Below are 11,390 nucleotides of genomic sequence, written 5' to 3' on the forward strand. Positions count from 1 at the left end.
TCATACTTTGTTAGGAAGGGTAAGAATAGAAACTTGAAGGGACCAAATATCTACATTTCTAAATGTAAGAAATGGGATGGCAGCAATGGGGAGGTGGGGATTAGATGAATGCCTACTCCTTATTGAAGAGTTACACTGTTAGTGTTTTTATTTTAAATTTTTATCAGTTTGACACAGTCATAATGTAAACAGTCAAGGTTTTACCGCAGCAAATAGAGCCTCAGCTTATTCCTCCCATATGTGATTCCCATTTGCCAGAGGTGACCACTGTTTTTTCTAGTTATTTGCCTCCATGTTTCTAAGTAACATCCTGTGAGCTTCTTGGAATTTTTTTTTTTAAAGGTACCTATTAATTTCATACCATTGAAGATTTAACATATAGCCTCTGTTCCACGTATCCTTCTACTACTTCATACTTACAGTATAGTTTTGTCACAGATTAAAGTTTACAGTATGATTTTAAATATTGTTCTGCTTAACTATGTAGTATGCTATGTGATTTTTAAAAATATTTTTTTAGTTGTAGTTGGACACAATATCTTATTTATTTATTTTTATGTGGAGGATTGAACCTAGCACCTCACATGTGCTTGGCAAGCGCTCCAGCACAGAGCCCCAGCCCCATACTTATGTAATTTTTATTGTCTTGGAAGTTAATGTCTTTATATTTTTCTCTTTTCCTATGTATCTCTATCACTGATTCATTCCCAAATATGCTGGAAGTATTAATGTTTCAAACATACAGATAATCTTAATTTTTACTGGAGACATCCTGCTGAAGTTTTTGGTGTTTTTGCTCCAGTTTGTACTGGCTACCCTCTAGGTTTGCTATATAGCTGTTGCTGTGTTGTACTTGGGTGCCCTCTGGTTTGAGCTCAGGAATTCTAGTCCTGTATTTATAGATGAGACCCAAAGATACCACCTACAAGTCTCGCAAATTAATGTTACAGCTGGGCTAGGACTTTTCTCCAATATTTTATTATTTCAAGTACACAGAGAAATGGAATGAAATATACAATAAACACCCATATGCCCAGGATTTAGACTATGATTGCCAGCATCATCCATCTATCCAATCCCTGATAATCTCTTAAGTACTTCCTATTAGAATTTACTTTCAGATCATCCCTCATTTTTTTTTTAATCTAGACTGAGGAAACTCCAGTTCTAAATATCTGTGTACCTGCTGCATGCTTAGCTTATGGTAGAAGGAAATGTGATCTAGCATTTATGTCCTGAAGGAATTCATAACTTAGTCAAGATAGTGGATAATGTACAACTTATGAGCGTATGAAGTAGAATAGTATGAGGGTATGCTTTCTGGTTTAATATAAAATTACGCACTATTGATGAAAATAACTGCAAAGATCTAGGCTATAAGTGCTAAATTCACTTTTTTAAAAATTATTTTTTATACATTTATTTATTTATTTTTTAGTTGTAGTTGAACACAATATCTTTATTTTATTTATTTTTAAGTGGTGCTGAGGATCGAACCCAGACCACGCACATGCTAGGCAAGTGCTCTGCCACTGAGCTACAGCCCCAGCCCACTAAATTCACTTTAAAAATTTTTTTATAGTTATACGTGACTTAATATCTGTTTATTTTTACAAGGTGCTGAGGATCGAACCCAGTGCCTCACATGTGGAAGGCAAGTGCTCTACCACTGAGCCACAACCCCAGCCCAAATGAAATTCACTATTTAACAACACATATGTATGCCTTCATATGGGGGGGAAACATGTTATAAATGAGGAATTGAGATATATTCTTTAGTTCAGTGTTTCCTGCTTTCCTTCTCATGTCCCAAATTTTCCTCTAGCACAGGGGTTTGTATGTGAACAAAAAGGGTACAAAGAAAGGAGACAGCATCCTACCTTAGTTCCTTACTGGCTTTAAAACTAATTTGTTCAGTTCACAGCTACTTAATGCATATGAAGAGCATATCCATGTCTGTATGTACATATATAAAATATGAATGGTGGGTAACCTGTTAAGTGAATGAACACTCAGGTTGTAACCTCAATTTTATATATATATATATATATATATATATATATAGATTACCCCCAAAGTCCCAGCACGTTTATTTTTTAAATATGTATTTTTTGTACTAGAGACTGAACCCAGGGATACAGTCTTGACTGACCTTCATTCCTAGCCCTTTTTATTTTTTGAGACAGGGTCTTACTTAGTTGCTTAGGGCCTAAGTTTTAGGCTGATCTCAAACTTGTGATCCTCCAGCCTCAGCCTCCCAAGTCAATGGGGTTATAGATGTGTGCCCCTGTGCCAGGTGAGTTTTAAACCTATATTCTTAACATTCATTTTCATTTTGCTTTATTATGAAAAGTCAAAAGCTAGCAATTTCCTGAATATAATAATACATCCATTAAATAAACGTTAGTTTTTGACCCTCAAAATTAGCCTTACTCGTTTTCTTTGAATGCCTTCAGTCAGAAATAAAAGATTGCTTTAAGCTTAAATTTTTATTAATAACCTCGGGACAAATACATTAATAATAATTCCTTATAGATATATAGCATTTTACAATTTTGAAAGAACTTTCACATACACCAATTAAACCCTCACAACATCCCTGTGAGGTAGGCAGGGTAGGTGTCATTTTCTATTACTAATGAGAACAAGGCTCAGAGGTGAAGTAAGGTCACACAGTTGGTAAATGATGGAGCCAGGACTAGAACTTAGGCCTTCTGACATGCTGCCTCCCTGAGAACATTCAAGTAGTGATATCCAAGCTATATAATGAAAATTTCTCTCCTATGATGTTGATCAGATCCATTTTTGTAAGTTTTTATATCACCTTTCTCTAATATGCCTAAACATTCAAACTGATAAGACATTTCTTCCCTGTTTCTGGACTATTTCTTAGATGTATCAAGCACCACCCTAAGATGAAACCTAAGATTAAGTTTTGAGGATCCTTGGCTACAAATGCTTAGATTATGATATGAAGATTTATTTCAGAAAATTCTGCCTAAATATTTCCATGTCATACATGTCAAACTGAAACCAAATAGGTTTGTTTTTATTCTCAAAAGCTTTGTGATCTTTCCCAGTAAGACGTTTATGTGTATAAATGGGAAAATATGGGGAGGTGTTTAGCAATATTACTGGGAAACCTATACACCTAAATGCAAGTCACACGACACTAATTTGTTTTCCTTGGCCTTAACAGAAAAGGAGGAGAACCATTATATTCTACTTTCAAGTTTGATCCCATCTCATGTGTGAAATCCTTAGCAACAAGCTATAAAAATGATCTGAATTATACCAATAGGAGGACTCAAGCAGTAGTGACCAAAACATATATGTATGTGGTACGAATAAAACACTTGCTCTTCAGTGGTTCATCTAGGTCCAGTGTAAATTACTTCTCAAGGCAGATTTTAAGCTATATCATCTCTTTTAAATTTTAAAATGTGAAATATGGTAGAGTTATCAACTTGGAATATGACCCCCAAACTACCTTTCAAGCAGACTAAAGCTCCAAAGATATGAAAGGCAAGGGATAAAACCTAGTTTTTCTAGTATGGAGTGAAAAAGAGCAACTGCAAAACTGCAGGTTCAAGTGAACCACAGAACATCGAACATGTTTTAAAAACATGAAAATGACCTGTATTGTCAGGAATGATATTTTGAAAATTCCAGTTATGACCTTTTACATTTAAGAGTAATGGGGATGAACCTAAGCCTGTGGGGGATCTAGAGAGGGAGTTGGGATGGGAAGTTAGGGAAAACCAAGAAAAACCTTAAATACATTCATCTTTCCAAAAATGCTTTCTAAATAGACTTAGTCAAAAAAGTTAGTGACAATTAAAGTGACTATTTTATCTTACAAAACACAAAGTAGAACTTTAAATGCAAGTTAGAAATTAATAGATTAGTCCACTGACCAGGCTGTAGAAACTGAAATGTAAGTGCTGCTGTCAATAATACATGGCAGAAAACTGCTTCCAAAAATAGAATTGCTGTGGTAGGACTAAGCATTAATGGAACTATTAAGAAACAAGTACTTTTGTACTTTAAGCCTAATTGAAAAACATTTGTACTCTTAAAGAAATCTAACAGTTTGAATTAATGTGAAAAATACTGCAGCTACATTTAAGTTTTCTAAGAAAAAAATGTTAAGATCTACAATGTTCTAGTACAGTATATCAGCTGAAAACCAACTACACACTTCTTAAATGGATGTAGACTAGACTCTACCCTTTACATAGTATCATTGTCATCATCATCTTCATGTTTCCTCTTCATTGGGTTTGATTCATTGCCTGTGTTCTGTGATGAAACCATGTTGGTGGTAATAAGAATATTTTTGGGCCCAATCATTGAAGGATTAATCAAAACATTTTGAACTGCAGTTGTTGCAGGAACTGTAAACAAAGAAGAAAGCCCCCCACAAACCATGAATTACCCAGAATCCAAAATATACAGTCAAAAGTACACAACAAAGCTGAATGTAATTCTAATAGAAATTTCAGTAGCATGGAGTGCAACTACATCACAGAAGAAACAGGTAATTTATACTGCATTTTGAGTTGAATTAAAATTTTAAAATATTTTTCATTGGCAAATAGTATGTGATAAGGGTACAATGTGAGGTTTTGATCTGTGTATACATAAAGATTAAATCTAAAATGTATCTAATGCAAAGTTAAAAATGTTTTATTTTTATTACATTAAATTTCAATTAGTACATTGAATTGGTCATGAAAAATAGTACAGGCCTATGTTTAAGGCAAGGAAACATGCTTCTCTTACAGGCCAATATTTTATATAAGTAGTTTATTGTATGTAGTTGGGGTTCAAAGGATGTGAAATCTTAACATATATATTAGTAAAGTATGCTGTATAAGAATTATATTATTCCAAACAATCTATATTTTATGAAGTGAGTAAAACAATTTTCATTTGAATTTATATTTGCATTCTGGATCACACACATACTCAGTATTACTAAGTTTTATCATTTTGAGCTTTTATTATAAATGCTTGTCCCTGAGGATGCCTTAGATTTGTGGATGCTGACAGTTTTTACTTCATTGTATTCTTTTGAGATTCTGATAAGCATGTGGAATACTCTCCCCTCCCCTTGAAAATGTATACACAGGGAAAACTTCCTACAATTTTAGAGGATTCATACACCATCTCTGAAGAATGCTGATTTACAGCATTATTGCCAACTTCCTGTTGATATTATATCAGTTTATTTCTTGCTACAGGAACACAAACTGTTCTATAATTGCAATTATTCATGAATTCTGACCCCCACCCAATCGTGTTACCTGGTTTGACAGGAGTGGACTGAGAAGGTGGAATCTGCACCGTAAATCTTTGGCTTGTCACTGACACTGGAGTTGCAACTTTATTTGGGACAGACACTGTTTGTGGGGTTGCTGTAGTTACAATCAACAGATCTTGTTAGTTAGATGAGTTATTTTTCAGACAAATATTCTATACTCCTTAACTTAGACTACCTTCAAAGCACAGAGAACTAGGGTAAAGTGAGAAGGTATCATTAGAAACAAGAGCAAAAGTGATTTTTATTTGAAAAAAATTGTGGTTCTAGGAATTGGACCCACGGATGCTTGAACACTGAGCTACAACAACCCCAGCCCTTTATTTATTTTTCTTTTAATTTTGAGAAAGAGTCTCCATAAGTTGCCCAGACTGGCCTTGAACTTTGTGATACTTCTGTCCCAGTCTCCCAAGTTGCTGGGATCAAAGCAAAGTAATTTTTAAAATGCTTACAAACTTGTACAGATGTTATAAAATTGGACTTGGGGTATAGCTCACAACTCCAAATTCAGAATAGTATAGTAGTAAAGAATGTAGAGCTCTGGAGCTGGGAATGGTGGCACAAGCCTATAATCCCAGCAGCATAGGAGGCTGAGGTAGGAGAATTGCCAAGTTTGAGGCCAGCTTCAGCAACTTAGATACTGTCTCTAAATAAATAGGACTGGGGATGTGGCTCAGTGGTAAAAGTACCCCTGGGTTAAGTCCTCAGTACTCTACCCCATCCCCAACAAAGAAAAGAAAAACTCAGGTTATGGAGCCTACCTGCTTGAGATTGAATCCAGGCTCTATCACCTACAAGCTGGTTTTCTTTGGGCAAGTTCTTCTGCACCTCTGTTTTCTCATCTGTGAAATGGAGAGAAAAGTATTTAAATTCATAAAATTCTTAATCCATGTAAAACTCTGCAAACAGCATCTAGTATACAGTAAATACTAAATTTTAGCTACATGAAGCCATGAAGTAGAGTTTACCAGAATGAAGACTCAAATTTTCTGTATAAATTACTTTAGGTGTCATTTCATTTATTATGTATATTGTTGATAGACCTTTATTTTATTTATTTATATGTGGTGCTGTGAATCTATCCTAGTTCCTCACATGTGCTAAGAAAGCACTCTACCACTGAGCCACAACCCCAGTCCTAGGTGTCATTTTTAATATCTCACTTGCTGAGAATTAGATGTCTACTAGCCCATGAAGGTAAATCAACATGCACTTAATAAAAAGAAGCTGATTAAATACATACCTTGGGTCCCCAGGTGGACAAGAAGTTTTACCTCTTGCCTCTGTAATTTCCCTAATGTGTCATAGGAGTCATATTAGTATCTTATTTCATTCACTAGCATAGAAGTATTGGCTAACATTTTTTATCCTGGTGAGCATGTGGCTCTTGTGCCTTTTTCCTAACAGGTATTCAACAAATGTTTGCTTAATGAATGGTTTTTGCAATATTTAATATTTTAAGTATTTTTTTTAGTTGTGTATGAATTCAGTGACTTTGTTTTTATGTGGTGTTGGTATCGAACCCATTGCCTCACACTTATGAGGCAAGTGCTCTACCACTGAGCTCCAACTCCAGCCTCACAAGATTTAATATCTATGTTGAGAATGTCCTCTCAAAAAATAAATTTGTGGAAGTGTGTCTGTTTCTAATGTTTTCCTTTGGTGATGCAGGCTTCCCATATATCCCTCTGGGACCAGCGGTCTACCCAGGGTCAGAGCTGCTTAAGACAGTATAACTAGCATCATCTCTAGGGACAAAGAGGAAGAATGTCTAAATAGGAGAAGAAAGCCCAAAGGTATCCAGAAATCTGGGTTCCAGTGATTTCTTTCCCAAACAGAATCTGAGATCTTCCTGATATAGCTCCATTTTTAGGCAAGTTTTCTCATATTAAGTAGTCCAGAGAATTTGGTGAAGCTTAATGAAGTAGTATATTTTGTCAAGAAAAAAATTTATAGTTGGTTGATGTTTTCCTGGTGATTATCTTAAGGAATTGAAATTTAGGCTTTAGAACTGAATAGATTAGATATATAAGCCTTAATGTTGATGCAAATAATATTAATAACAGTTTGAGTAGCACCCTCACTACTGGGTGTGGTGGTGCATGCCTATAATCCCAGTGGCTTGGGAGGCTGGGGCAGTGTTTAAGAGCCTCTGGGTTCAATCCCTGGTATCAAGATAAAAATATTAGTATTGTCAAGTAAAGTAGCATGTTCCTGTAGTACCAGCTACTTAGGAGGCAGAATCAGGGGGATGCCATGAGCCCAGGAGTTAGAGGACTCCCCATCAAAACAATTGAAAATAAATACATGTGTATCCATAGATAAGAAGTATATGATCAGAAAGTTATGCAGATGATATATGCAAATTTCTACCACAAAGGTCATATGTAGGTATTCAGAAGTGTACACCTGATTCTATACCAGACTGGTTTTAAAATGCTGAAATGTGAATTTATATCTTGAGAACAAGAGATGGTTCATACCTCAAAAATCAAATTGCTTACACTAGAATTATATGATAACTATAGGACACAAGTTATAAGCAATGAGAACCATGAAATTGGGAAAGGGGATTTTTCTGAAAATTCTTAAATAATTAGGTTATTTAAGAAACCCAGCAAAAACATGGGAACCTAATTATGTTATTTGTTTTCCTCATCTAAATAATGATGACATTAAAAATTAAATAATGATTTCCAAATACCATTCTTCACTAAAAAGAACCAAGTCTCTTTGGAAAAGTAGCTGATTCTAGATCTGACACAAATTATAAGATGGGCTTTGAACATCTTGTGTTAGAAAAAAAGAAATGTTCAAAGTATGATGGAGATCTACCAAAAAGAATATAGGGCACATAGATTGATGGAACACTCACTGACCACTATAGGACAACCAATAAAGGACAATCAGTACATTTGTATTTGTATAGGAAATGGAAATACCACAGCATAAGAGTAAACTCCTGTTTCTGGTATCATAGTTTATACCAACAACAGTGTTGGGCGATGTCCAATTCTATACTCATGGGATTTTATACTCTTATGGGATCAGACAAACCTTGTGGCTTTCTCATTTTAAAATGAAGTTAAGTATGTTTATAGGTTTGTCAGAAGATGAGTACAATTATGAACGGCAACATACACATGGGAATTTTGAGTCACATTTTTACTTGGATTACAGTTCAAAACCAAATGCTAAGACACTTCTTTACAAGCCAGAAAAGCCATTTCCCCCTTTTACTCACCTATAGTAGGAGTAGTAGGTCTGCTACTAACAGTACCAACACTTAACCGTGGAACTAGTCTTCCTTGGTTTGACCCCTAGAGGGGATTTAAACAGTTTCAATGTTGTTAAGATTTGATATGAAGACTTAACCAAGAGTGAAACTACAATTATTAATGTGAATTATTAGTGGATAATCCATGACAAAGAATGTCTTATTTTTCTTCTACTAGTGTTCTAAAATCCAATATTTAATCTCAAGTTTTCACAAATGTATATACATGTACATATCTATGTAAACATAATTATGACTCTCTTAATTCTCTATAGTGCTTAAAGTCTTATCTGAATGGGGATAACAGCTAACTTCCTTGTGATTTTTAATCTTCACTAGTCAATGTCTTAACCCCAAAAGAAATAAAATTCTCTTATAGCAAAATTTCAGAAACAAAGGCAGCCAAATGTGAAGAGAACTAATTTCAGTGGTGGGACAGCCTTAGGTCATATTTCAGAAAGCAGGCCTAATTTATGATAGTACAACATTTACTCTGTTATTAGACCTCACTAAAAAACTATGGTATAGTGTAAAGATGAGTAGTTATGAGACCTGGTAATCATTCCTAGCTTTGAAACTGATTCCATAAATAAGTCTAGGCACAGTTTCCTGATGTAAAAAATGTCTACTGGATTAGATGAACACTAAAGTTCCTTCTAGCTCTAAAAATGTTTTAAGATAATAGTAAATTATCTTAACCTTTAATTAGCTGTGTTACCTATACGAATTCGCTTTTTACAAATTCTATCATATTCCACTTTCCAGGGGCTCACTCCTGCTAGACAAGTGCTCTGCCACTGAGCAACATCCCCACCCCCCTGTATCCCACCTTGTTAAAAAGCAAAGTTGACTAAAAGTTCTTACCTTTTTAATTAAGGACTTCAGTCTGTAGTTTGGAGCTGTTAAGCAGTATCTATCAGGTGGCAACCTAGGTCCTGAATATGGCTTAATCAGTGGCAAAGGTGTTTGATTTTTCTGTCTTGCAATATCCAGCAAAAACTAAAGAAAAAAATCTTCATTAGAACTACAATTTAAAACCTTCTAAGTAAAAATAACTTGAAATAAACATTTGCTCACATCTCTCGGGGGAGGAGAGGTAAATGATTGGTCTGCACGACACTGGATTGCCAGTCTCACATCATCTGCATCAACATTAGGTTTCTTAGCATGGCTTGAATAAATTTTTGCATCATCCAGAATTGTAGTCACATATCCTTTAAGAACAAAATTTTTTTCTTAAGTACCTGAAGACAGCTTAATGGCAACTTGTCTTAGTTCCCACTAATTTCTGGAAAGTTTATAAATTTAGATTTTAATGGCTGATTGTTCTATACATAGGATAAATTTTTAAATAGATATTACAATGTAAATACTACTACCCCTAGCTTGAGCTCCTTTTTAATGATTGGTTTATTTACTTATTTGCAGTACTGAGTGAACCCAGGGCTTCACAAATGGCTCTATCACTGAGGTACATTCCCATCCCTTTTTATTTTGAGACAGGGTCTGGCTAAATTGCTGAGGCTGTGATCCTCCTGCTTCAGCCTGACAAGTATCTGGGATTACAGGCGTGTGCCAACACACCCAGCATTTTAGTTGAAAATATTCTTATAATAAAGTGATTTATTTTTCAAATTCACATATTTGGCAAGTTTTTGGTTTTAACTTACGGAAAGCAAATTCCAGCATTTGATTTATAACTCTTGGTTCATACTCTGTGATTCCCATATCCTTCAAGATCTGTGCCATCACCTGTGGATTCAAATACAAATGCCAGATGCAAAATCTAGGTATTGGAAATCAAGGCTTAACTGAAGGTAGTTGTTTATATTTATGAGACAATGTTCCCATTCTCTGGGCTCCAAACTCCTGCTTCTCCTTGTCTTCCCAAGTGTCAGTGATCACACCAGATCAGTTATATGCTCTAGCTGAAAACTTTTTTGTTTTTGGCAGGGCTGACAAAAGAAAAAGGTCGGGGTTGGCTTTTCCAGCAGAGGTTGGGTGGCTCCAGCTGGTTGTCATTTTCAGATGGAGCGGTGGGGGAAGCTAGCATCAGAACGCTGGACGCTGAGAGTAAGGGCTCATAGATGGGACGACGGGACGAGGCGAGGTGGTGACGGCGGCGGCCCGAGGCCCCAGAGACAAAGCGTGGCGGCCCCGCCGCGTACTTGGTTGAACCACGACCGATCCTTTGGAGGGGCTACGCAGGAGCTGAAGGAGAGCGCCCCTGGGGCCAAGGCAAAACCCCATCGCCCCCTCCACCTGGTTGCCTTAGCTGGGCTGAAGCAGGCGCGCGAGCCCACCCCCTAGCCCTCAGTCTGGGTTTGCCTCACAGTTCGCGGGCCTCGCCAGGCTTCACGCCTCGCTTCTCATCCTTCGCACTTACCAAGGCATCTCTAGGAGCGTTCTTGGGAGGCGCCATCTTGCCCGACTCCATGTTATCCAGGCTCTCGTCATCCGGGGAGAGAGGGCAGCTCGAGGACTCCTCGCTCAGGCTCCACCTCTGTAGGGGCGGAAGGCGGGGTTACCGCGCAGGCTGGAGGGCCTGTGGCTGTTTCACAGCTGCTACTCCTGGCCTGTGCGGTCCGTGGGAAACCTGGCTCTCCCAGAGGCTATATGCGCAGCGCGCCAGCGCCCCAAAGAGTCGGGGCCGCCTCGGAGGTTTGGAAGAGGAGGGTAAGCCTTTCCCTGGTAGCCCTTCCCTACCGGGAGCTAAATAATTCAGAAGAGCCTAGAAGCTTCCAACGTTGTCCACTGACAAAGCACACCCAGTGGGTTACCCTCTGAGGT

At 37.0% G+C, this 11,390-nt stretch overlaps 1 protein-coding gene across 2 annotated transcripts; it reads right to left on the reverse strand.

Annotated features, from left to right (window-relative positions):
- Window positions 1-4,147: 4,147 nt before the first annotated feature.
- On the reverse strand, window positions 4,148-11,097 carry Taf9b (TATA-box binding protein associated factor 9b). Of its 2 annotated transcripts, XM_077107204.1 has the most exons (8): window positions 10,987-11,097; window positions 10,271-10,352; window positions 9,678-9,814; window positions 9,465-9,599; window positions 8,568-8,643; window positions 6,085-6,165; window positions 5,310-5,420; window positions 4,148-4,397 (listed from the first exon to the last, which is right to left on the reverse strand). In XM_077107204.1, exons 1-8 carry the CDS (start codon window positions 11,035-11,037, stop codon window positions 4,234-4,236), a joined length of 837 nt encoding a protein of 278 aa, XP_076963319.1. In that variant the 5' UTR covers window positions 11,038-11,097; the 3' UTR covers window positions 4,148-4,233. The 2 variants fall into 2 exon arrangements, with proteins under 2 accessions (XP_076963319.1, XP_076963320.1); XM_077107205.1 differs by lacking the exon at window positions 5,310-5,420 and having other exon boundaries at window positions 10,987-11,058.
- Window positions 11,098-11,390: the final 293 nt, after the last annotated feature.

This window comes from Callospermophilus lateralis, chromosome X (genome assembly GCF_048772815.1).
Source record: "Callospermophilus lateralis isolate mCalLat2 chromosome X, mCalLat2.hap1, whole genome shotgun sequence".
Lineage (NCBI taxonomy): Eukaryota > Metazoa > Chordata > Mammalia > Rodentia > Sciuridae > Callospermophilus > Callospermophilus lateralis.